The 25,865-nt window shown below is 51.0% G+C and overlaps 5 protein-coding genes across 5 annotated transcripts; 2 read left to right on the plus strand and 3 right to left on the minus strand.

Moving 5' to 3' along the window:
• Positions 1-1,729: 1,729 nt before the first annotated feature.
• CTRU02_207313 (uncharacterized protein) lies at positions 1,730-2,825 on the minus strand (the record flags this gene model as incomplete). The annotated part of the gene is made up of 2 exons (XM_036719299.1): positions 1,730-2,552; positions 2,617-2,825. The coding sequence occupies 2 exons, from the start codon at positions 2,823-2,825 to the stop codon at positions 1,730-1,732; spliced, it is 1,032 nt and encodes a 343-aa protein (XP_036589006.1).
• Positions 2,826-4,319: 1,494 nt separating this feature from the next.
• On the minus strand, positions 4,320-6,356 carry CTRU02_207314 (AMP-binding enzyme (4-coumarate-CoA ligase); the record flags this gene model as incomplete). The annotated part of the gene is made up of 6 exons (XM_036719298.1): positions 4,320-4,990; positions 5,043-5,205; positions 5,257-5,514; positions 5,572-5,937; positions 6,014-6,249; positions 6,314-6,356. The coding sequence occupies 6 exons, from the start codon at positions 6,354-6,356 to the stop codon at positions 4,320-4,322; spliced, it is 1,737 nt and encodes a 578-aa protein (XP_036589005.1).
• Positions 6,357-10,474: 4,118 nt separating this feature from the next.
• On the plus strand, positions 10,475-12,804 carry CTRU02_207315 (uncharacterized protein; the record flags this gene model as incomplete). The annotated part of the gene is made up of 6 exons (XM_036719297.1): positions 10,475-10,683; positions 10,737-10,861; positions 10,918-11,955; positions 12,012-12,289; positions 12,341-12,526; positions 12,580-12,804. 6 exons carry the CDS (start codon positions 10,475-10,477, stop codon positions 12,802-12,804), a joined length of 2,061 nt encoding a protein of 686 aa, XP_036589004.1.
• Positions 12,805-13,999: 1,195 nt separating this feature from the next.
• CTRU02_207316 (secreted aspartic proteinase) lies at positions 14,000-15,729 on the minus strand (the record flags this gene model as incomplete). The annotated part of the gene is made up of 3 exons (XM_036719296.1): positions 14,000-14,852; positions 14,907-15,468; positions 15,525-15,729. The coding sequence occupies 3 exons, from the start codon at positions 15,727-15,729 to the stop codon at positions 14,000-14,002; spliced, it is 1,620 nt and encodes a 539-aa protein (XP_036589003.1).
• Positions 15,730-20,703: 4,974 nt separating this feature from the next.
• CTRU02_207318 (uncharacterized protein) lies at positions 20,704-25,771 on the plus strand (the record flags this gene model as incomplete). Its single annotated transcript, XM_070204866.1, has 4 exons — positions 20,704-20,918; positions 20,976-23,941; positions 24,476-24,871; positions 24,990-25,771. The coding sequence occupies 4 exons, from the start codon at positions 20,704-20,706 to the stop codon at positions 25,769-25,771; spliced, it is 4,359 nt and encodes a 1,452-aa protein (XP_070061399.1).
• Positions 25,772-25,865: the final 94 nt, after the last annotated feature.

Genomic DNA, 25,865 nt, shown 5'->3' on the forward strand with positions numbered 1-25,865 from the left:
TAATAAATTTTAACAACCCAGTTGAGCTGAGACCGCATTCGAGTGACAATTTTTATTTCTTGCCATTGGTTTCCCATGTAGTTCACCCTCCAAATTTCCACGTTCCCACTCCTATGGGCATGTTACCGTTGAACTTCTGAAAGATAGCAATTCATAGGGTCAAAAGGCGAGACATTACGCCGGCAACCTTACAGAACACTTGTACCCAAAAGTTCTCAATGTTCAAAACGACCATTTATGAAGCTCAATTTGGAAATCGGTTAATGTGCCAAGATAGCCCGCACACTATGGTACAATATCTTCCATGGTGGACTTCTCCCCCAATAACATTCTGTCTTTTGTTTATTTCTTAGGTTGAAGACCCAGAATCTAACCGCCAGTCTCCCAACCATGCCGCGCCAGGCTGTGGCTGCTATTGTCATCTCTCACCAAGCGCTCCAAGACTACCAACACCGCTGACCGTAATATTGGGCTATACTGATCGCTAGCTCTACGACAATCAGAACAACACTTGTAGCGGCTCCTTGGGCCACTTCTTTGTCCTCAAGCCCACCGCCCGTATGCCTTGATGAGTGCCGTACGCAGTTCCAGCCGTGGTGTTGACACCAAAAAGACCGATCTGAGTTTCGTCTCAAAAAGAGCTTTCAGAATTTGTTTGAAGAAATGGATAAGAGTCCTTGATATGCCAACCAGATTCGGCGATTCAAACCAATCTTGCGGCAATGCAGAGGATACGTGGAGAATAATGCGGAAGCAGCACAAGACATCCTCAAGAATCTTGTCGAGCCTCTACTGGACCAATTAACGGAGTGCTGCAATGGCGATGTCAATACGATCACGTCTATGTTCGCCAACCCTGCTGTGGTAGCGATTTTTGTCGTTGGCCCCGTCCTGGGTGAAATTTTGGTTCTTGAGACGACGAAGAAGGCAGAAGGCTAACCTGCTGACTACTGCCGAAGGTGATGTAAAAATTGAAGACAAGAAAGCAGAGCACAATGAATAACACATGCCAAGGGAGGTCGAGGGAAATTACCTAGACCCTGTGCCTGAAATGATCGGAAATAGGGCTGCCGCACATGAGGCACTGGCTCCTGACAAAATAAACACAATCACGAAGCTGCCCCTGGCATGTATTACTAGTTTGAGCCTCGCAAGCAGTTGAGTTTTACGTGTTCGGCAAATGGAGAATACAAAGAGTTGGCTTTGACCTCAAAATGATGGCACAACCCCAATCTAACATCATCCCGCCATTGTTGAAACCAGCCTGTCTTCATTATTAGCTGTCCCTTTCCTTACAGTGCGCAACCGGCTTCAACATCATTCTTGTGAGGAGGCAGACCGGGCAGAGGCAATTTTGGAGAACAGTAGCAGGGGCGGTGTGTAGGAAACTCAACAGTCTTATCCACCTTACACGTCAATGTAGCTGATGTGATTATACGGTCGAAGCTAGTAATGACTCAGACAGATAACGACTACCAGTTAACTTTGCGTCTAGAGTAGGCCATATGCGCCCTGAGATAAGAACAAAAGATCACCTAAGGAATTTTGGGAACATAGGATCTGAAGTTCTTTTTTCATTATCTTCAGCCAGCGAGCAAGCAGGGAAAAAAAGTAACGTAAACATCCGGATATAAACAGTAGCTTACAGCTCGCATGCTATTGATACTTCTTTGCTCCAACGATTCTGAGAGGGTGGTATCACTATCGTCTGCAGAAACTGAAGGACGCTTCAACCAATATCGCGTCTCCGCTCCGCACCGGTGAACTGCAAATTCTCATTGCCAGAAACACCCGTCAGCACGTTTCCGATACCTTGGACATCTCCAGTACCACCCTGCATGATTGTAGCGTAGTTGTTCGCAACCAGCTGGATGCCCGAGACGAAACCCTGCTCGTCGAAGGCGCAGTGTCCGCCGTTGGGGGAGTTGTTGACCGTCTGCTTGGCATTGAGCGCGTTCGCTTCCAGGCCAGCACTGGTGCCAATCTGCTCGTACGCCTTGATGGCCGCGGGGATTGACTGCTGCAGCGATGAAAGTTCTTTCTTGGTGCTCTGGAAGTGGATGCGCGTGTTGGCGATAGCCTGAGGATCCTGCACCGTCACCTGGGGCTCGAGGCCGCCGCAGTTCAAGAGGACGCCGTTTCCCGCAAAGTTCTGCATGTGCGCAGGCATGAAGAAGCCGGACAGCATCAGAGATCCTCCAGACACACCTGTGAAGAAGACGTTGGACTGGTTGAAGGCCATCATTTGGGGCAGCGTCTTCTGGATGAGGTCGTTGACGGCTTGGGAGTGAGCAACGCCGTCGGTGCGTTGCAGACCCTGACCACCGCCCCAGAAGAGGTTCGGGTCCGGTGCGAGGACAGCAACGCCGGCGAGGTTCTGCTGCACGCCCTGGTTGGGCATGTCGAAGAAGGACTGGCCGCCGTCACCGTGGAGGAGGACGTTCAGGCCGAGTGTGCCTTGGGCGCCGGGTTGAGCGGCCGCGCCGGGAACACCGCTGGCTGCGGTAAATTGCTCGGCTGGGCCGCTGATCTTGAACCGGAGGTCGAGGCCGCTGGATATGATTAGACTTGCGCACGTTTACACGGGGAAACGGGTGATTAAAGAGCTGTACTTACTTGACGTTGGCAGTCATATCGAGAATCATTGACCCATCAGTGGCTCGCGTGATGCCCTGCGGAACCTGCGCGGCCTTTTGCTGCGCCGTTTGCCTGTTTCCACGGCCATTTCCTCCCCTGTTTCCCCTGTTTTGGGGCGCCGCGTCGACGAGGCTCATGAGGCTGAGCACAACCGCCAGTGCGGCAACTGGTGAGCGGATGGTCAACATCCTGTCTGGTGGTGTCTAAGGGAAAGAAAAAAAAGGAATTAAATCACGATTAAGAAAATATGCAGGGTGGTTGGTGCTGCCAAGCTCGCGGCGCGTCGCTCTCCCACGAAGATCAAGTTCTGGAACTGTTTGTGAATGTTCGGAATTTCCCAGAAACCCGGGGAAATCAGAGGTCAAGAAGGGAAAGAAAGATAGGGGTGGCAGGTTAGGTTTATCTTAAAGGAGTAAGACAATGAACGGTCTGCTGCACGAGCACATCCCATGGTCATGGATTGTATCCATCTGAATGGCCGGGAACTAACGGGAGCGCAACTGGGGCCAGTCACGGTGTTTTGCTGCGTCTGATCCAAGGGCATAGTCACGCAAGCCCTCATCAGGCTAAAGCAAGCCGTACATGCTCACCAGGAAGCGAACCATCTCAAATCGAAGGGTAGAAACAGTAACGGAGGAAGGGGATAGGCCTGCGTTGTCGTTGTTTCGCCTGGACTCGCTTGTGTGAGAGAGTTGGGATAAGTCAGTCTGGGTCTGATCGTCCTTTAGCCTGTGGTGGATGGAAGGACGATTGTTTGAGGCTCCGAGGAGTTTTCGACAACAAAAGCATCCAACAAGCCAGTTCTTGCCAGTCATGAACGAATCAGAGCATTTCTCTTCGACCTCGAGCAAGGGCTGGGTTGTCGGGAAAAGGAACCTGCCGTAGTCTAGTCTTGCTGTGCCTGGGGAACTTGAACGACGTTTCGCTTGGCGCGTTGTCGGGAGCAAAGGGGGTCCACGCCGCAAGAGGTATCGCAGACGTTTGAGGTTGTTCACGAAACCGACCCTTGGCACTGGGTGTACCCCTGTCTGTCATCGCTCGGACGGTCCTCTTGGACCCCGGCACCTGGGGACCAGTGCTCCACATCCAGTGTGTTCACTCTGCAGCTTCTTGAGTGGTGCTTCATTATTCTTTAGTTTTCCCGTGGAACGTGGGTTAAGATTCAAGCGTTCGTTGTGTTTTTCTTGCGACTTATTTGTGGCTTGGTGTTTTGGATCTACGCGGGCCAAGACATGCTAAGTCCAGCTAAGCAATGAGGCTCACAGAACACACTACTTATGTAGTGGCCGCTGTTCGGCATATGAGTATTGTAGATGTGGATGATAGATGAGCGAAATGATTGGGATTGCGGATTGGCATTTTAGGTTCTGGGGCCGGAAAACGCCGCGGCGCAAATAAGCTCAACATTAGCCAGAAGCATCCCTTGTTTGTCTTTTCGGACTCTCACTTGCCGACAGCGTTCATATTAAGCAAGGGGCCCGGACACCAGCGGTTTCACAACCGTCAATCTGAACTCACATTCAGTAGAAATAACATTTCGAGAACACATAAGTCGCTAAATATAAGCACACCGCACACTACGTACACCACATAAGCTGTCTACACTTCTAGTAGATGGGCTCGCATCCATCATGCCCGTCTAAATACGCAAGTCAGTCATATAAAACCATAACAGCACACTGTCATAGCTTGGCACCCCTGGCCTTTCTGGCATCCCTTTCCCGATCGCGGAGCAACCTGCGCAGAATCTTGCCGCTGGCACTCTTAGGAATGACGTCGACAAATTCGACACCGCCCTTGAGCCATTTGTGTCGCGCCTTGTGCTCCTCGACGTGCTTGCAAATATCGCCGGCAACCTCAGCCTCTGACTTGTTGGCATGGGAAGCAGCGCGGACGACGTAAGCCTTGGGGACCTCGCCGGCTCGCTCGTCAGGGACCTGAATAACGGCGCAATCTGACACGGCAGGATGAGTGAGAAGGTGCGCCTCGAGCTCAGCAGGTGCGACCTGGTGACCCTTGACCTTGATAAGCTCCTTGATACGGTCAACGATGACAAGGTGCTCGTTGCCCGAGGGCGCCTTGCGCACAAGGACCTCGTCACCAGTGCGGATCCAACGGCCGTCATTGTGCCAAACGAATGTCTCAGCGTTGGCGCGCTCGTTGTGAAGGTAGCCAAGAACGACTGACGGGCTTTGGACGAGGAGCTCTCCGGGAGTATTGTACTCCGTGATCTCGGCGCCTGTGGTGGGGTCCACGATCTTGCCGCGAGCGCCAGGCATGAGGGATCCCGAAGATCCAACATCGATGTCAATTTCAGATGTTGAGCAAACAACAGTACATGTTTCGGTCATACCTGGATTGGTCAGTTATGAGATAATTTAAGACAAGAATTGCAAGCGTCTTACCGTAACCCTGACCAACACGCCAAGTCGGAAACTGCTTTCGAAGATCTTCAACTGTCTCGGCACCGAGAGGTGCTGCACCAGTATAGATATAGCGCACGCTGCTGAGATCGTATTTGCTGCAGAGCTCTTGGTTGCGAATTATCTGGATAACGATTGGCGGAACCTAGCACGGTTAGATACGCTTTAAAGCCACAGAATGAAGAGACAAACTCACCACAGGGAGACAGTTGATCTTGAAGCGTTGCACAGCACCAAGGAACTGCTTCAGCTCAAATTTGGGAAGAACAATGATGCCGTCGCCACGGTAAGTGCCGCAATGCGCCACAACCACCAGACCGTAGATGTGACTGAAGGGCAAAAGACCGAGTCCAACCTGTGTCTCAATGCCAAGTTGTTTCCTGGAGACAGACTCATATGTTCTAAACTGGATGACATTGGCTATGACGTTTCGGTGTGAAATCATTACAGCTTTCTGGTGGATTTGTCAGACACGGTTATGTCGCTCTACTGAAGCCTTGATGCCACTTACAGGCAAACCAGAAGTACCACTGGAGTAGCACAGGTAAGCAACCTGCCGCGCGCCTTGGCCCTTGACCCATTTGAGAGGCTCCAACGCTGGCAGTGACTTGCCTTCTTCGATAAGATCGTCTAGGGTAGTGTACGGCGTCTTTTGAGTAACGCCAGGGATCGGCAGCAGGAAAATACGGTCGTTAGGGATGTTGACTGCCTTGGCTGCCTTGAGCGCATTCTCCAATAATGGGATACAAGTGAACAAAGCTTTGGCACCAGAGGACCGAAGCTGATGCTCCAGCTCGGGAGCGGAGTACGCGGCACTGGCTGGGGTGACAATGCCTGAAAATCGATGGACGGCATGAGTAAAAGGAATGTAGTCAATCTATGCGCAAGTCAGTTTTCATGTTTGCAATCTCTTGAAATTGAAGTTCCAAAATTTCGACATGACGTCAACTTACAGTGTTGAGAGAATAGAGGCCAATGACCTTATCCCACTCGGTCCCTTCGTTTGGCGCAAAGTCGAGTTTCTTTGCAATTGCCCTCGCCAAAAAGTCGGTCCGCTGCTTCACTTCGGAAGCCGTGTACGACTTTCCAGTCAGACCGCAAGTGTAGGGGTCCCTAGACGTGGCGAGAGGGTAGCGGCCATGTTCCTCATTGCTCATAAATTCAGCAATAGTGATTGAGTCTGGGGGGTCTATGTCGGCAGTATGAGCATTGGCAGCGAGAAAAGCCTCACGAAAACTGAGGGTGAATCCTACCTATGGGCAACTGAGGGACCCAACTCGGCGAAGTGAAGACCATCTTGAGCGAAGTAATTCGACAGCAAGAATGAAAGCAGTATGCAGTTGTGATGCAGCTGTGTTCAATTCAGACTCTACAAGCTTCTGACACGCGGCAGCCTGGTCGTTGGAAGGTCGAACGTCAACTCGATGAAAGAGGATATGTGGAGTTTTGGATTGAGGTTGAGTGCGCACGACAGCTCTGTGAGAAAAAGAAGAAGGGAGAAGAAGGAGAAGGGAGATATCAGCCAGCTTTGTTTGTTAGAAGAAAATTGACAGCGGGGAGCTTTGACAGAGAGGATCGAGAGCCTCCGCCTGCCGCCTGTCGCCTGCCGGGGGCTGGGCCGAATTCAGATCCTCCTTCACCATTGCGCCTTGGTGCCCTGGGTAACTGTGACGGCGCCCCCTGCTTTTCCCAGCTGCACCTCTGTAGATTCGTAGCACCCAAGACTTGGAGAAAGATGGTCATCCCCACTTCTCCGCATTTCTCCCCACACAAGTGTGACTTGTTGCACCTCGGTAGAAAGTCCGGCCTGGTAGTGCGGCATCTTCGCTGAATTGTTTAGCGTTAGGGGTCCGAGTTACCTACTACGTATTCCGCCGTCAGTTTCGGTGATCTTCGAGGTGGGCAAATTGGTAAGACACTAACGGCCGCTGTCCCAAATTCAGATCCGATGCCAGAAGCCGAAGATGCATGGTCAGCACTCAATCCTGGCTCAAATTAGCTCACCTGCCTCTGAGCTTCACATAGCTTCGAAGTTTGGCTACTCATGATCCATGTCGCTTCCAAAGTGTTGCCGAGCTTTTGCTGGCTGTGAGCTTAGAAAAATTAGCTTGGAGAATCTCGCAGCCGGTCGGGCCTTGGTTATCGGCTCTACTGGGTGCGCTGCCCAATCCGCAGTCTCTTCGTCCAGCTTATTCGGTAATTCGATTGCCTCTATCTGCCAAGAAATCCCCTTTCCAGGTTAGCCGAGATTATCCCGACTATCTATGTAAAAGCCCCTCCCCAGATAAATGCTAGCATTACTCAGGTGTATGTAGGCACTGCAGTTCATACCCACATGGCGCCTCGGAACTCGATCGTTTGAAGCTTCCGACATGGAATTAATTCCGGTCCCCGGATTTCTTTTGCAACCTCATCTAGTGGGCCAGGCAAGGCCGTCGCTCCCATGCGTTGTTTATGGGTCAACGACTGCATCGTAGGCCGCCTTTATGCGGGTGCTTCTTGACGAAGCCAGATTCAACAAAGCACTGGTAAGTTAGGTTGCTTCTTGGACGTAACCTTTTAGATGGTTCGGGCTTCCAATTTCAGCATAAGATAAGATCCATATTAGCCAGTCCTTTAGGCTTCAAGCCCCTGGGTGACCACGGAGAATGGTTTCAACTCGCTTTCTTTGCCATAAATTGCTTGCATTGGTATCTCTAAAGGATTGCCAGTTTTTCTGCCTTTCGCCAAGCGGCTTGTAGTTGCAGCACAAGCACCTCTCCAATGTTACAGAAGCCAAGCAAGACTGCTTCTGGCTTTATTTGTTCAACTTGACAATCACCAACTGCTTCACTCTTGCTAGAAGTCATTCTGCACCGACCAAACCAGGACACAACCGTTAAGCCGGTCTTATCAAGCAGACCGAGTACATTCCCTCCAATGAACACCAACAACGCTCTCTGTTAATTTACATCCGTACCACATCTCGTATCTTGTTTTCTGTATTCCTGGGAGTTGTGTGTCTGCGGTTTGTCCCATGCGGATTCCTCGTCCGTGCTATCATCTTGCCTGTCCTCTGATTTGCCCGTGCTTTGGTTACCTACCTTCTTTTAGTCTTTGCATAGGGCTACATAAGCTCATATACACCCGAAATTGGAAGTTGAAGAATGAACGAAAATTTTACACCCGCCTCCTTTAAAACAAGCTGGTTTATAATGGACAAGTCAAGGGCGCAGCTGGCTGCCATTGCAATCGCTATCCCGCTTGGCACATGGATCTCTATCATTGAAACTCCCTCATTGCTGCAATCCTATTCTCTCTAAAAGCGCAAATCTAATTCACTTTCTTCGGAAATGTGCCCTTTGTACTGAAATTTCTCCGTCGTAAGGATGAATAATACCATGGAGCAAAGGTATTCTTTCTAATGAGGCAGAGTCGCAGATCACATCCATCGATGGAACTTGTCTTGTGCTCTCTTCTGAAGTGCCCATAGACACACTATTTTGTTATAGTCATACAAGATTGCGAGTAAGGTTAGCCTATTTGTCACTTTTCCCCCCTTTAAATCATGAATTAAAAAGTACATCGGCGGATGCTTCATCACATCTTCATTTTATGTCCAGTATTATTAATTACACAAGCCCGCCATTACATGAGGTCTTACTCGTTTGAACCATTCTTTTGTGAATGGCACATAGTATTTGGCCATCCCATCATGTCCTTCAACCATCTCTGAGGATATACATTTTCATTTCATCTTATGGACGCCGGCCTCATTATCATAACTCCTTGGACTTGTGATCATTGTGCAGCGAAGCTGGGATCAATTAAAAGTAGGCAACTTGGGAAGATACCAGTTCTGTTACAGACAATGTCTAATTGCAAAAGGGCTACTCTGCTTATTATCCTAACCAATTCTAGATCGATCATGCTGGAATTGTCGATGGGCATGGGACGGCGAGCCCTTCTTCTTGGAGCTATGCTGTACCCATTACATACATGTTACTCGCTACCTGTGGCACAGTTTTACTTTACAAACGACACAACCAAATTGCGAGAATTCTTCATTGAATGGATTTTCTTGATAATTGCTAACCACGCTGGACAGATGCTCGTTTGAGTTCTAACCCAAGCCTTTCCCTCGCCTTAGTAGCATCAGAAAGGGGTCACCAATCCAACATCTACCATACGTCCACCACTTCCCGCTCGCATGTCATAGATCCTTACTTCAAATCGCCAATTCTTCACATCTCATAGTATTGTCTATGCTTCTTAGAGCTAGGGGCTGTCACGCTGTACATGACATTCCAGCAAAATGCTTAAGCGGTCTTTCTTATCTGTTTTCGTCGTCCTGTTCTATTTTTCTCGTGTATCACAGTGGCATCAGATTGTCGTGTTCATAACCCTCATTCACGAGTACCACCGCGCCTTCCACAATCACGTCCGGCGCTGTTTCTGCCACAACCGCCCCTTCCTACATCGAAGCTTCCTGATTCACTACACGACCGTCATCTCCTCTTCCTCGCCCCACACCTACAAATACCCCTTCATCCTCCCCAGGGCCCCTTTTTTCTGCTTCTCTCCAGCCTTCGTCAAATACAACAAGGCCAGGGTATCTGTATTCGGTGATTTCGTATGAGGTAAGTTCCGCCATATCCTTTCATCATCAATACAAATGAACTTCCGCACAGAGAGTACATACGCGCTTGCAGTACTTAATCCTCCTTCTCTGTCCCGTTCTTTCTCTGCATCCTAAAGAACTACGCGTTCCTTCACAGCTCAAAAACCCGCATCGCGTCTACAACTACCCTATTACTGGTCACATCTTCTTTATTTCCCTGGGTTATCCATCAACTTTCCCAGCATACCATGCGTTCCAGTCCCAAAGTCCACCCCTGAAGCTTTGAATAACAGACTTTCACACAGGCACACCTTTACCTTCTCTCCCTTTCCTAACAGCCCTAGCCCCTTGTCCAGTAGCCGTTCTACCCCCGTTCATATGCCATATTCTCTCTTCATGGCTTCAAACTTGTCAGACCATTGACTTTCTTATCCTAGAGCACCATCAGTATCTGTGGTTTACCGCCGTCATCTGACCATACATCCATTTCGAATACTCCCGTCAAGTCTTCTTCTCCGGTCATAGATCTCTTCTCTGGTCATAGATCTATTCTCTCTTACCTCCGCTAAAGGTTGCGTCCACTACGGCAGCAACTTCATATTCCAATGTCAACATAGAGATCCAAGATCCATCGTATATATCTGCAGTATAAGCAGACACAGCCAACTTCTCTCCAAGATTGATCCCTATTATGCCCTACGAACACTAACCTAAGATATTACTTTCTCATTCGAATATTCTCCTGAATCAAGAACAAGCGACTGGGTCGTTTCTTCAAAAGAACAAAGTCACTGTTCACAGCGTAGCCTTGATAATGACTTCGGTTCAATTCCTTCGTTCTCAGCCTTTTGGCAAGCCTCTTGTATGGGCGAACAATCGACAAGCCCTTTGCGATTCTTTGTCATACTATAAATCACATCAAGGCAGCCTTTATACATCAGAAAAAACCGCCAAAGGCATTCTTATTAACAAGCACGCCACAGTGCGTGACATGATGGGACCTGAAGTAATTATCACCACACTGTAAGTCGTTCAGTGTCTGGATTAACGTACCTTGGCTAATGAAATGTTGATAGCGGCGGTGGTCGGGAAAAGGAGAAAAGCAGTGGCGACATGTTCCGGGCCAAGGAGGGATCTGAATCCCTTTTCCACGCTTGTGTTGATGCTAAGGCACGTATTATGCCAATCGGAGTCATCTTGGGTATGTTACCAGACACCACGCTTGTTCGGAGTGATCAGAGACTGATGCATTGTTAGGTGACAAGTACCCCCTGCTTCCAATTCAGGTCGATCATGACTACAACGTACTGGATTTCTTCACCATCACAGATATCTGGTCCGAAAGAGACACGAGCAGCCCAGATGGTATTCCAGTCTGGAAGATTCGACTTGAGAAGACGGATCGCTCTAAGCCGTCTTGGTGGCAATCTAAGGATGACGTGCAATACACAGTTCCTGTTAAAGGGTTTCCCCAGGGTGAAACTGACTGCAACAAATGTGGCCAGTCGTCCAAGCAGATTTTCTCGCAGATTTGGACGTGCCTAAATGGCGAGTGTGAAGATTCCCTCGCCGTTCCTGACCACGTGAACATCCAGGAGCTATCTTTTGCGTCTCACCAAGCTGCTCCTCTGGCATGGTGTGTGGTATGTCACAAGGTCAGCAAAACAGTGTTCTCCTGCACTTGGGCTTGTCTTAACAAAATCTGTTCGGCTTATTTCGACTTCCCAACTGGTACTGACGTCAACAATCTGACCTACTCGGATGAGTTTCTACACGAGCGAACAGCCCATACACTCCCAGCACAGTTTACAGTGAAGCCCCAACTCCCAAATATGGAGATGGACGGTCTGCTGGGGACAGAGAAAGAGATGCGGACAGGGATTGTCTGTCCTCAGTGCGGTTGCTGTTCAAGACGAAGGTTGTGGACATGCTGGAACTATGAGAATCCAGCATGCACCTTCGTCTTGAATGCGAAGCCGCTACCCTACCCACTGAGCGTGGTACAAGCTGAAATAGATCAGCAGAGGGCAAAGCCGACCTTTGACACTGCAAAGGTCAATGAAAACATCTTGCAGGCCAGCTACACTGGGAATGGTTATGCCATAGAACAGTATCTACTCCCTGACCCTAATCAAAATACCAAGTCAGCAATTGTTGGATCCGTTACCATCTTTCGGTCGAACAAAGCTATCAACTCTGAATCAGGCGGGCCAAATGATATGTGGGATGACCTTCAGAGACAAACGGCCACAATGGATTTTGGCCTCCAAAGAAAGCCTGCAATGCACGCCGGCTGTAAGAAATCTCGATCTTAAACTGTTCACGTGGTGAACATCACTGACTATTTCCAGTACCAAATGAGACTCTGACTCGTCACTTTCTGCAGAACTGGGGTGCTCCGTACAAGTTTGCCGTTGCGGTGGCATCCAAACCATTCACCGAGGCACCAGACTCGATAATCGGGGCTCTCAAAAGATTGAGATGGGCTGGCCGGATCTCAGTCAGTAAAACGAACAACGCTTTCCAAAAGGAAATGGTGAATGTAGCTCGATGCGCCTCTCTCTCCGAAGACTTTGTCGAATTCAATGAGCTCCTCTCGTTGGGTTACATGGAGGATGACAGAATAAACGTGAGTCCGGCATTGTCCGCATCATATCCTTTCCCGTCTAATTTTGTGTAGTTCCACGATGACGGCGAAAATACCTTAGGGCCAACAGTGGCAACACTGTCTCTAGGAAGTCCGGCTCAGATGGCCTTCCGTCATAAGAAATCGTATGCGAAAAACAAGCTTGTTGTCCTGAAATTTCCACTTTGTCACGGGGATCTGGTGGTCATGCATGGTACTCGGATTCACCGAGCATACGAGGTTCGTTTACCGTTTTCTGGACATTAGACCTATTTACTAATGTTGCTCAACAGCACATGGTTGACCCCAAGGGAAAACGCCGGTTTGCCTTGACATCTCGACACATTGATCTGGAGACGTTGGATGAACAGGCTCGCGTTGATGCGGTTCAAAAGAGTATTCTCCCACAAATTTCCGCGGCCTGGGATTATCCCAAGATCAACTCCCAGATGGCGGGCAACAAGCATGATAGCGACACCACTGAACCTATCAACAAAAGACGCAAGACCAAGGCATAGATGGCATATGAAGACGGATTTGAGAAAAAGTTACCAAGTTATGAGGCGTCCTTTGAGTTTTCTGATTTTCGCGGATGCGTTTACACATTAGCTTGGCATGCAGGAAGGTTTTCGTGGTTTCTTGGGGAGAGACTTGATCATCACGGCGCTATACCGGCCACATATTGAAAGGCGATCTTGCTATTACATTACTAGCTCAGTCCCGTCATTTGTCATTCTTGCGGCCTTTCCGCTGGCATTTGGCAATTTGCTATTAGTTAAGATACTCAAAAGTTAGCTCTGTCTTCTTCATTCCACTTTTCCAACTGCCCCAGCAGCTTGCCGTGAGACGGATTATTATTTATCTGCATTAAAATTGCTTGGATGCAAACAGTCTGGTCGTAGCTCTAGATACACGTGGGTCGGTTGTTGAGGGGCTGCAAGACCGCAGCCGACGGATAAGACGCTGGTTTCTAACTGGTGTTAACAGCCGTCGACCCAAGTTTTCTCCTTTTTCCAAAAAAGGGGGGGATGGGGGGAGAGGAAAAACATGGTACTGAGGGGAGCTATGGCCAAAGCCTCCAAGCTTTGAACCGGCCAGGCGAATCCAGGTCGCCAGTAGTGTCTTCTCGGCAGTGGAATGAGACAAGCCTCGGGTCTTTTTACTGTTGGCCCGCCTGTCTAACCACCTGAATCCAGCACATGAGAGTGCCCAGGTGCCGGATGTGGTTGGCGGTGTCTCGCTGAATTTTTCCGAATCTAGATCTCTTTATTGGGCGTATCAAGCAACGTGCCCGCGTTGGACAACGATTGCCGGATGATCAGTACAGGCGAGTGAGATCCCTGCTTTCCTTGGCTCGCTTGAAAATCACTTGGCTGACTTGGATGAAGACAGGTTGTGGCAGGTTTTTGAATACGGAATATGTTGGGGCGAAGATGAAGATATAAGTCAAAGCATCAAAGAAAGCCACAGTTCGTCTCATTGGTATCATAGCGAGGTCATAAAGACAAGGAACCAAAAAAAAAAAAGGCCTAGCCAAACCAGCTCAGGCGCTCAAACAGGCCACCCAATGCTTTCCCAGAGACGTTCTCGCCGTCTCTTATAATGCAATCAATCAAGGCTTTTTTCTTTTGTCCCCATGCCCAAAAGTCTCAGAGGAGAAAAGCCTCCTGGAGAAGAAGGAGAAAATAAACAAAAAGAAAAGAACAAGACTCCTTAGATAGCCCAAAATGCGGCCGTTAACGTCATGAGGCCACCCAAAAGCAGGTTCAAGTGTCTTGATTGAGTCATCCACGAAAACGCCGCTGAATGTGTATCGCTCGAGGAGGAACCGGGAAAACCGGGTGAGGACGTCTGAGAAGGTGTTAATGTCTTTGTGAACTCAGTCGCCGAAGCTGACGCTGGAGTTGCAATCGAAACCGGTGGGGTAAACGAAGAAGGAGGCTCTGAGGGAGCCAAGTTCAAAGCCGTCGTTGCCGGTTCAATAGCCGATGGAGATGGTGGACTCACTTGATCCTCGTCACTGCTATCGCTGTCCCCAGAAGGCCCTTCACAAAGTCCGAGAGCGGTCGCGGGAATGGCGCCCGCCCCCTTCCCGGCGGTCACGATTTGCTCCTTCCCACAGGTGGCTGCCTGCGCAATGTGCACCGCCTGGTTGTCCCAATCAAAAACAAAGTAGCCTGCTCTGAGGACGCTGTCGCCGAGGATCTGCTGGTCTGTGGTAATGACGATACCAACATAGCACTGGCCGGAGCGGGGGCCGAGGTCGAGGATGAAGTCACTCAAGGGGACGCGGATAGTCTTGCGGCCGAACTGGAAGTTGATGTAGGAGTCGGCGCCTCCGTTTGTCAGGGGCGGGGTACGGAGGGAACAGTCGGTGATCCAGTAGCCGTTGCTATCGGTTTTTGCGTTGAGATCGTTGAGAATCGGGCGTGCGATGGATTCGTGCAGACGGGTCAGGGTCGTGCCAGAGTCAAGCATCACATTCTTATCCTCGGGGCCAAGGGTGTAAGCCTTAGGCTGGGAGTTGGCGATATGCAAGCTCACTCCACCAAGATCGACGGCGAGACTGGGCATGTCAGTTTAGCGAACACGAAAAAGTGAGTTGTAGAGGTTTACTTACCGAGGCTCGCCCTTGGCGCCGTTGATAATGGGTCGCTGTTCCAGTCTACCAATGTACTTGCCCGTGTCCACGCCACCAAAGATAATGGCACCATTCTCAGCACCAGAGTGCCGAAGGTCTAGAGAGAAAACTCGGCTGTTGATTTTGCCTTGATCGGCCAAGCTATTAAGAATAAGACTGTAAGGCTTGCCGGGGGCGAAGCCGCTTTTCAGGTCAGGAGCAAGACCCAGGATACCGGTTGAAATGCCATCGCTCCTGGTTACTACACCGAAGGTCTGGTTGAGCACGACGCCGGATCCCAAGGCGACGTTGTCGCTATAGTAGGAGATTTCGGCACTGGTCTGAGTAGCGGGTTGCGAGGGGTCACCGTAATTGAGTTTGCGGCCGCCAAAGGGACCGGATGGCGGAGTACGGCTGTTTCGCGAGGTATACTGTCCATATGAATTGCATTGGCGAGCTTGAGAGGCGGAAGGTGCCTTGCTGCAGTCAGGGTTGACCCAGAGCTCCGATGAGCCGGTGTCGAGAAGGACGGTTACTTTCTGGCCCGGGGTGCCAATCATAACTGTTGCATCAAATCAGATTCATTATCATGAAGCGAGAAAGGGCCAGATAACTTACGATCCATGGAGTAGTAAAACTGGCGGTTATTAATGAGTACCTCGAAGGCATCACGCTTGGTTAGACCATCAAGATCTGACCTGACCGTGTTGACTGGGACGCTGAGGTAACCGTTACCCTCAACTGTATGAGGAATAGAAAGAGCAGTGACAGCGGTAGTTACTGTAGCCGCACCAGCGGCTGCAGCCATAATCCTGGATTTCATCTTGGGCGGAGCTGGCAAAGACTAGATAGGGTATGGCGAGAAGCTGAAAAGGGAAGGTGATGAAGGCCCCTAAAAGACTTGCAGCTGATGAGAACCCTGAAGCAGAAGAAGGGACTATCAAAAAGTCAGGGTGGACTGCTGGTAGAAGTATGAAAATAAGTTGAGGCGCCACCCCGCTCCTGAGCTTCTAGAGCGCCCAGCTTGAACTAGGTGGGCGATGTCTGGCTCCATTAGTGCGGATCGGCAAACGGAACCTTGGGAATGGCTGACGGGCGAGAAGGAAGCCAGTATCCGTAGCTTCACCAGCGTACGCCCCGAAAGCCGATGGCGTTGGTTGAGATTCAAAGGGTGACAAAGGGAGAGATTGCCGTCATCCGTTGTCCTCTTCTTCCTGCCTCTGCATGCGGATCGTTCTTTGGGTTTTCTGTACATCTCAAACCTTCCTCCTTTGGCCAGATCACTGTCGGCAATCCAGCGCTTGTTTGGCCAAGGTATTCTGGATGCCCATCATTTCCATGCTGGGGTAATACCAACTGGGCGGAACTGGACAAAGGCAAACGTCCCGGTCTCGAGGTTCTGCATGCAACTCCCTGATGCTGGTTTGACGCCCTCATTCACTACCCCACATGTATTCCGATAAACAAACGACATGGGCTGGGGTCACTGAGCCTTTAGGTTTGTCTTGTGTCAGTTAAGATCAAAACGATGGTCATGTTCGGCTTCAACGAGGCTTTTGATTGTTTGGAACAAATTCCTCTTTCTCTGGAATATGAAACACCACCACGTACTCTGAAGAAAAACGGCTATAGTATGCTTCACTCGTTTGTACTAAGCATCGTGCGATAAAGAACCGAAGGCTGATATCAGGGCCATTATCGAATGTGACGGCCGAGACGCAAAGTGGCCGTTGACTGGTCATGATGCAGGTACATCGCCTCCGCGATAGACCTGACCAGAAAGAGGAGCTCGGCAAACCTATTCAATGAAATTCAGATAAATTCCAGGGTAACAGAGGAAATTGTATCTTTAGCACATCCTAATGTCAAGTTTATATTCACATGCTAGAGTTGGCTCCTCGTCAAACAAAGGGTAGTCTGAGACCTCAGATAGCATTCGATGCTGCTTGGCGAACACAATAAAAACCAAGAGTGCAACTGAATGTTATATGGGAGATAGACTCACCTGCGATGATCCCTGAATACAGCCAGCCCATTTTGGCGGTTGTTGTTCGTCTCCAAGTCGTCCCAACTTGCCATTTCAGCGAGCCCAGCGAAATAAACCTCCATGCTCATGGCTGATCGGCAAGGGGGCTCCACACTCAAGAGTTGAGTTGTCCGGGATGCGTTGCATGGATAGATGAACCAATCAATTCCAGTCAACTCGACTTCATGTCTCCTCGAGTTGTGTCTGGTTTGTGAATCCCATGGTCGAATGCTTGGTTAACCTGATGATACTAAGCCTGCCAGAATGCAATATATACCGAGGTCGTTGGCTTGTTCAACTATGCTTGCCGTTCAACTGAACGGCATTGATGATTGGCCGCTTACATTTGGTCTGCTGCAGTCCATCATACTGTCCAGGACTTGGGAGTATTCTGGAACTTATGCTGCCATACGGATGCTCTAACGGCATACGGTTACAACTGTATGTTTGCCACTGTTGATGTTGCAATTTTGGCGCTTTTAGCCTTTATTTTGCTGGGGCGTATACAAATCGCAACCGGTGACATCTGGGGCGGGCCAAGTGTGATCGGTGAAACCAGCAAACGAGACCCGTCTGGAGCTCAGCTTACGGCCTCGCTTGGCAAGCATATGGTCTCACAATGACACATAATAAGCAAGCAGCCAGGATGAAGACCCTTCAGCCTTGCAGGCTTGTTCTTGAAAAGGGCTATTTCGAGCTAAACGAGAAATGTTAGGTCGACTCACGAGGTAGCTGACGGCAAACAGTCATGATGGAGGGCTTTCGCAGTGTTAGCGATGACATTGTGTAGAGCAGTACCAAATTGCTCCAATTCAGGAACGAATTCGGCGTGTTACTTAGCGGCGAGGGTCTGACAGGGGTCATGGACGGTAGCCGTAGGACAGAACCGCATCGGGCTCGTCGGAGCTGCAATCGCTCCATAGAGAACGGGGATGTGGAGTAGACGCACAAAGACAGATCGAATCAAGACGTGATTGGTCCAGAATACGGTGCTGAAGGCCTCTACTCGATCCCAGTTCAGGCACTCTACTGTTAGTTTGTTGCTGTGGTGTTGGCACCCTCGCCCTGCAAGTGAAAACCTGGCATGAATTAGGCTGGGATAGAAAAGGGAACAGTATCCGATGTGCGTGCCGTGCGCAGATATCGAATCAACAGGTAACGTTTAGTTTACCTGGGTCGGCTGAGAGCGTATTCTGGGGGAAATCTGGATACGAGTGGAGGCCACTGGATGTGTTGGCATACACAGGGGGTTGAGAGATGTTGAAATGTGATGAGTGAGGGGTAGAGACGCGAATCCACATGCCAAGAAGCAGGCAAATAAACGGAGCCTAGAAAGAAGTGAGAAGTGGTGATGCTACAGGTCTAACCGGCCGATGGGGGTGATGGGCTTGAAGTGGGCTCGACAAGGTCAAAGTCTTGATGGCGGCGGCGTCAGATCAACAAGCGTTGAGTAGGGAGAGAAATACGTCAAGGCGTTTTAGAAAAAGAAAAACAAAATAAAAAGTTGGGAATTGGACGTAGTATGAAATGCGTGGGCGTGGGGGATGGGATGCCTTGGATGGGATGCGACGCTGACGACATTGGACGAGGCAGCGGTGACGACCTCTCTGAACAATTGGACGACAGGTAGGTGTCTGAGCTGAGGCTTGCAGACTGCGTCAAGGGGTGAGAAAGGCACAGCTCTTGAGAAGGAGAAATATACTGGCGGAAGAGCCAATGAAGAGCATCCGCCTCTCTATTCAAATCTCTACTTTTTATTTTTTATTTTTTTAACGGTGGTAAGTGGCACTGACCGCAATACGAATACGTGACAGAAAAAGACAGACCAGCTCATCTCAATCTCAATCATATGAAAATTACATTTTGTAACGCAATAGCTCTACCTGAAATGAGCTACGCTAGCTAGCTAGCTACCACGATAGAGTACCTTGCTCGGTAAGGCATACCTGGAAGGCATAATTGGGCCTGTGTTTTTGTGTCTGAGCGCCTGTTAGAACTAGTCCGAACAGGCGGGATCATCCCAGGCATCTTCCCGTCCCAGGCCCTCCCAAAACACTTTTCTTGACTCCCAAACGCCTGGCTGAAAGTCTCCGGAAGCCCAAATTAGAGGGTAGATCGCTGAATTTTCGGTACTCGACTGCTGGGGCCGCTGCATCGTGAGTTCGTCAGCAGCAGGTCTCATTGCATGCCAGGGCAGACAAACGGCGATGAAACGAGCGTCCAATAACAAGTGCATTCGTATCAAGTCGGAGAAGCAGGATAGCCGTCCGGGTGTCTTTTCCATGACACCAAGCCTGTTATTGTCAGATAGCTACGGATGGTAATACTGTAGCTTCGCCCGAGGACACCTTACTAACCGGTGTAAATGCTGTTACTGCTTACTTCCTTCTCTACCTACCTATTGATACCATCCCATCGTTGGATATTACCTTTGGGAATGGGCGCTGCGACGGCAATTACAACAATACAAAGCACAAATCCTAATTGCATGGAATAGTAAATCGGCATTCCGCCGTAGCCGTTCTTCACAGCTGAGGTACTGAGATGTATAAATCCTTCAGTAGCAATCCGTACCCGTGCCCCCCAATGCCTGCAGTATCATCCAGTAGAAGACACTATGTAGGCGTTGCAGCAAACGCTGTGGAAATCCCCCACCCCCTTTTGCCCCTCATCAAACACAGCACAGGGCTGCAGGGAATAGGAAATTCGATTCTTAGGCCGGGCCCACGACAACCCAAAGGGGCGAGTTGGTGAGGATCCTGTCTCTCTGATACGGTCGGTTTTGTGGATGAGCCAATGTGTTCGTCGGACAGCGCGAGAGCTTCCTAAGATTGTCATCCTTGTATCCACACAGGTCCTTGTCCTTTTTCTGTATGGCAATCTCTCGGTGTTTTTATCACACTCTAGCCGCGCCTTTCATTCGCACATGTTTAGGCTGCGTAGGGATTCTCGGACCAGGTACCTTGTCTGTCCCCAGGTATCCGCATAGGTATGGTGCATTTGAGGGTACATTTGTCCGAGCATGTGCAACTTGGTTGCAGCAGCAGTTGCTTTCATATTGCCTGGGAAAAAAAAATACAAAGACCCGGTTCTGGAAATGAAATACCACAGAGTCCACCCTCTCAAGATTTGCACCAATGAGCCTTAGGGCCAATCAACTAAATGGTTGGGTAAAATGATGACGACGATGCAGGCCGCAGCAGGATGGGAAGGTGGTGCGGTAGAAACAGCCAGTTCACCGTTTCGGCCCATCCAGCTCAAGTGTCCGCAGCCCGCAGTTCGCCCGGCAAGCGCTCCCGCCCCCGTGGTACCTCCTTCAGCGCGCGATTTTCACAGGCCGGCCACGTCCCTTTTCTCTTTTTTTTTTTTTTCTTACCCTTTCTCTCTTGCGGGACCCAGCACGCTTCATCTTCCCACGCTTACACCCCCGGTCCGACTTGTCGTCCCCTGTGTTGGCTTGGCTTGGCTGGACCTTGACTGGAATCTGTTTCTGTCGGGTGTCTTGTCTGCCACACCTATTCATCGCCGCCCACTGCTGGCTCTCACTACGCCTGCTTCCACTTTATTTCTCCAATGCCTTACTCTTTCCTTGCTTTTCGCGATCCTAGCCGACGACGACGACGACCGCTTCTCCTGACTCGATCTTGACACGACGCCTCCAAATAGCTATATTCAACCTCGATGCTTTTTCGTTCCCATCTCTTGCTACCAGCCACGCGGTAGTCCCTCCTCGACTGTACTTTGCTCCCTAGGCCCGAATCTCCCGGCGCCATGAACGCGCTCCAACAAAAATGTCGCCCGAAGCACCAGGTTTTAGTCCTGAAGTGCTACCCGCGGACAACCAAGGGCGCCGTCGATGTTAAACCGAATTCTAGCGAACTGAGCTATTTGCTCTTTTATGCCACTTCTCGACGCTCCAAAATCCAGAAGATTGGCTCCTTTCTGGAGAAGAAGACGGCCAGCGATGTTTGGCGACAGCGCATCGGGTTCGTTGCCTCCCTGGCTGTCAACATGAACTACCTAGCTGACTAGACCTTACCCAGAAATGTCCAAGTTACCCTCCGAATTCTCACAGCATTGATTGAGAAGGCTCCCAAGGACCTACCGCTGGTTGCTCCCAATGTTCTTAAAATTATCGACCTGATCCTTGGCTCCAAGGACATCACCATGGTCGAGTCGTCTATTCCTACCTTCGAGGCCTTTTGCGAAAACCACGACACTTCATCCTCATTTGCCGATCAGGCCTATCTTGCTCAGTACGAGTCCATCGTCCGCACATATGCCTCCCTCGCCTCGACCCGCCAAAATCCTGGAAAAGGCGCTTCCAGCAAGCCTGTTTTGATGCGATGGAGAAACGCTGGTTTGGAGGCAATCAGGAGCGTATCCTCTTCGGAGGCTCTGTCCTCAGTTACTGGCCGCCAGTTTGATGTCATTGTTCCCGTGATTCTGGACAACCTCTGGTGGGACGACGACGAGCTGCTTGAGACCCTCCTGTCGCGGATACAGATGGAAGAGAAAGTCCAAACCGAAAAGCTTCGTCGTAGGACGAGCGTCGCAACTCAGGGGACCGGCGATACGGGTGAAGCCAACCCTATTGCCCTAACTGGTACTGCCCTCGATGTGGATAAGCTGGCCGAAGAGGACGTTGGTGTACTTGCTCTGCAATGCCTAAAGCAGATTTTTGTGGTGCCCAACCGGCCACAGATTCACTCTGCTACCGCAGCCCTATTTCAATTCATCGAAAAACGTGTCGCGAACGGCAACATTGTCGTAAAAACGGACGAGAAATCTGCCAAGGATCATGGTTGGGCAATTAGCATCTACGACACAATCGCGCGATGGGCCCCCGTTCAAGACCGCTACGTCATCCTGGTAACTGCGCTGGATCATTTGTTGAAATCGCCCGTTAAGGATGACAATCTCAAGCTGCACTTGGCTCTGACTGCCATGATTGGATCCTTGCTACGGTCCGACGTCAACCTGATTGGCCTGAGCGCCATGGATGTCTTGCTGGGCTTGACACAGCATATGAAAAAGCTCATTCACCTGCCTGGTGGCCTTGGAAGAGTAGACGGGGAGTCCGAAGCTGGGCCGCCATCCTCTGTTCAGGCTTCTGGAGAAACCATGGCTCAAAGACGCGAGCTCCTTGAGCGTATCCAATCCTGCATCGGAGACCTTGCGACACACGTCTACTATGCAGACCAGATCTCTGATATGATATCTACCATCCTGCTTCGACTTAAGCCGTCCAAGTCCTCAAGTACCAGCTCGTCGCCGCAAGCAGAAAATGCTGAACAGACCTCAACAGACGACCTCAATGGTAGTCAAACTCAAGTAGAGACCTACCTTTCACGTAACGTGGGCAAAACGGCAGCCTTGAAGGCGATTAAGAATATCCTTCTTGTGGCAAACCCGCGAGCACAAATGTCTGGTAACATGAACTTGTCAAGGAACAAAGTACCAATCCAAGTCTGGGAGAATACCCAATGGCTCCTGCGGGACCCAGATGGTGAGGTCAGAAAGGCATACGTAGACGCACTGTTGACTTGGCTTGACCGCGAAACCACGCCAGCAGACCTCAAGGCTCGGGATGAGCATACACAACATCACCGATCTTCACTAAAGAACAGCCGCGAACTCCAGCCTGGTAATGCCGCCCATCGAGCTGCTTCTAGCGCGTCCAACCGAGACAAGGCCTCACGGCATCGGTCGCACTTCCTTCAGCTTCTGCACATTGCAGTTTATGATAACGCCTTGCAATACGTTGACTTCGATTATGATATCGTCCTGCTGCATGTCCTTCTCAACAAGCTAGTAACTCGTTTGGGTGTGAATGCAGCTCAGTACGGACTGCCTATGGTCTTCCGTCTTCAGGAAGACATTCCCGATGCCGAGACACCTGTGCAGAAGGTCCGCCTTGGTAGTCTCTGCCATGGATATTTCTGGGCCGTCACCGAAGTGTTTGACATTGAAAACTCGGCCGTGGGCCGTGCTATCACAAACGAAGTCATCCGACGGCGCAGTAAGCATTTCTGGACCGAAGGGGTGGCTATTCCCCCACCGGCAATGGAGGTTATCACACCTGGAGTGTCTACGTCACTTACAAAAATGCCCGCCGACGAGGTTGAGTCTGAGGCCCTACTGCCATTTGATGATCGAACGTCGCTCGTGGAGAGCATCACCGCAAGCTATGCGGACACTAGCGTGTCACCACCAACAAGTCCTGCACAGTCACCTGGGCGCAACTTTTCGCATCCGATTCTTAGCTCATCACTCAGCACTGTTGCTCCAAACCCTGACAGTGAGCTGCCATCAGCCTTCCGCGAGCACATGCTAGCAGAATGGTCGAGGGACTCAGCCATGCTAGCTCTCCAAGCCGGGAGCAAGTCGGAGTCGTTGGCTGGCTCCAAAACTGGCACTATGGGAACCAACCGACACCACCTGACGGTCAATGGCGCTAATGGCCAAGGAAACACGGCGGCGTCTTCGCCAGTCGGTAGCCAACAAAATCTGCGCCCAAACACATCCCACACCCACGGCGGCTTATCTCCCATAAGCAAGCTTCGAAAAAGCAGTGTCAGAAGTGGCGTGTCGCCATCTCGCTCAGATTCCAGCAGGGGTGTTGTTACATCTGTTGACCAGCTTAAGGCAGTTTTGACAGGCCAAGTGCCGGCCACACCGATCGGCACATCAGCTGGATTGCACCATGATAGCGATAGCGATAGCATGGTCAGCTATGACTTCACGCCGTCGGAACTCAGTTTCAACCCGGCCACCTCGCAGACAGGAAACGGCGACGCGGCGTCTTTAGGCCGCCCGCGTTCTGCATCGCAATCCAGCAAAGGTGGGCCGTTGAATTCCAACCCTCTGTACGAGCAGAGCGAAGACGAAGATGTCCCACCGGTGCCGCCACTTCCTGAGCATATCGGAGGGCTGTCATCGTCGATTTCTATTCAGGACTATGCGGTGAAGCCGGCGAAGAGAGATGTTAGTAGCCGGGGCGGGGAGAGTTTGTATCACGGATCGATGAGAGGAGACAGAAACCCGTCGATGGTTTCAGGTGGAGGGGTGGATTTACACGAACTTCTTAATGGGATTGATAGCCGAGCAGGGGAGCTTAGCTTGGGAAATATCACAAAGCCGCCTTACTAATTGGCTTGGGCGAGTTGTTGGAAGATTTTGTATTACTACAGCTGGGCTTAGAAGTTTAGCGAGGCGCGATGCCGAGTGTTTGCAGTTTTTAAAGAAGCGCAGCTACAAGACACATATTCCGATTCGAATCTAGCGTATCAAGTTGCCGCATACCCCAGGACCCTGAATTCTTTACTCTGGCTCGTACACCCGACTCTTCACCGAGCTCACCGCCCGAAGGTAGCTCTCCGGCTCATGTCACCCCTGCATGCAGCCAATCAGACCCCTGTACCTAGAGCGGCAAATGCCGTGAAGCTACCAAAAACAATTGATTTCCACTGTGGTAATCTGTACTAGCTTCCTGCAGTTCCATAGGAAATCGTCAACATCTTTTTTTCGTTAACCAAAAAAGGTGTGTATGTCGACAAGATGAAGCCCGCAACACGCATACCTCTCCGCCTCTTCGCGGCTTCTTCGCCGCTGTCGCCCTACTCCGCCGCCACATATACCGGACGACAATGCATCGCCGCCGCGAGAACCATCTCGTCGACGCCCCTCAAGCCCGCCGAGGTCGCGCCCGTTGTCGGCACCGGCCCGCCGCCGGAGCCGCCCGCTCCCACCACCGAGGCTGATGACCGTGCCGCTGAGCTGCGCGCCCGTGTCGAGAGGAGGAGGAAACAGGCCGAGATGCTCAAGCAGGCCAAGAATATCCGCGGCGCCGCGGAAGCCAAGGCTAGCGGTGCCGCTGGCAAGGCCGCCGGCCTGACGAGGAGATTCTGGAACGACGTTAGTGTGCAGGAGGTCAATGGTATGTGTTTTAACATCCCCTCTGTCCCTCTTATATAAATCTCCCGGAGCGTCATAGTCTGGCTGGGGCGGTGGGAAGTTGTGGAAGCCTTTTTTGTACTGACAGATCGCAATAAAAGGCGCCCTGCAGGTCCATCTCGACGCCCGTCCCCTCCGTCACCCCAATACCAAGGAGATCATTCGCCTTCCTCCCTCGAAGCAGCACCTCGCCTCCGCCCTCGCGATCGAGTGGGACCTCCTCACATCTTCCCAACAGGCGACGAGGCAGCACCTGATCCCTCTGACCTCGCTCGTCTGCCGCGCAATCGACATCGCCGAGGACGACGCTGCGTCCGCCACCATCCGCGAGCAGATTGCCACCACTGTCCTGCGCTACCTCGATACCGATTCTCTTCTCTGCTGGGCCCCGCCCCCTGGAGTCTCCGACAGGCGCAACGAGGCCGGCGAGAGCCTGAGAGACGTGCAGAAGCGCACTGCCGAGGGTATCATCTCGTTCCTGACCTCCCGCGTCTGGCCTGGTCTGGACATTGTCCCGGTGCTCGACGGAGAGAGCATCTTTCCGCGCCGACAGAACGAGGGTGTGAGAGAGGTTGTGCAGGGCTGGGTTATGGGGCTCGACCCCTGGGAGATTGCCGGCCTGGAGCGCGCCGTGTTGGCGGGCAAGAGCATGATCGGCGCCGCGAGGTTGGTCGTTGAGTGGAGCGAGGGTCCTGTCGGCGACAGAGTTCCCGGTGCCGACCGGTTCGGTGTTGAGGAGGCGGCCACGGCTTCCAGCTTGGAGGTGACCTGGCAGACGGGCTCCTGGGGCGAGGTTGAAGATACGCACGATGTTGAGAAGGAGGACTTGCGCAGACAGCTGGGCAGTGTGGTTCTTCTCGTCTCTGGCACGAACCGCAAGTGAGTCAGTTAGGAAGGGGTGCGAGTAGAGTGTATAGATAGTGTTGTTGGACTTGTACATCAGAAAAACGCTCTGTAAATCACGCAGGCGCATTCGA

Source organism: Colletotrichum truncatum, assembly GCF_014235925.2.
Source record: "Colletotrichum truncatum strain CMES1059 chromosome Unknown Contig_0004, whole genome shotgun sequence".
NCBI classification, from domain to species: Eukaryota; Fungi; Ascomycota; class Sordariomycetes; order Glomerellales; family Glomerellaceae; genus Colletotrichum; species Colletotrichum truncatum.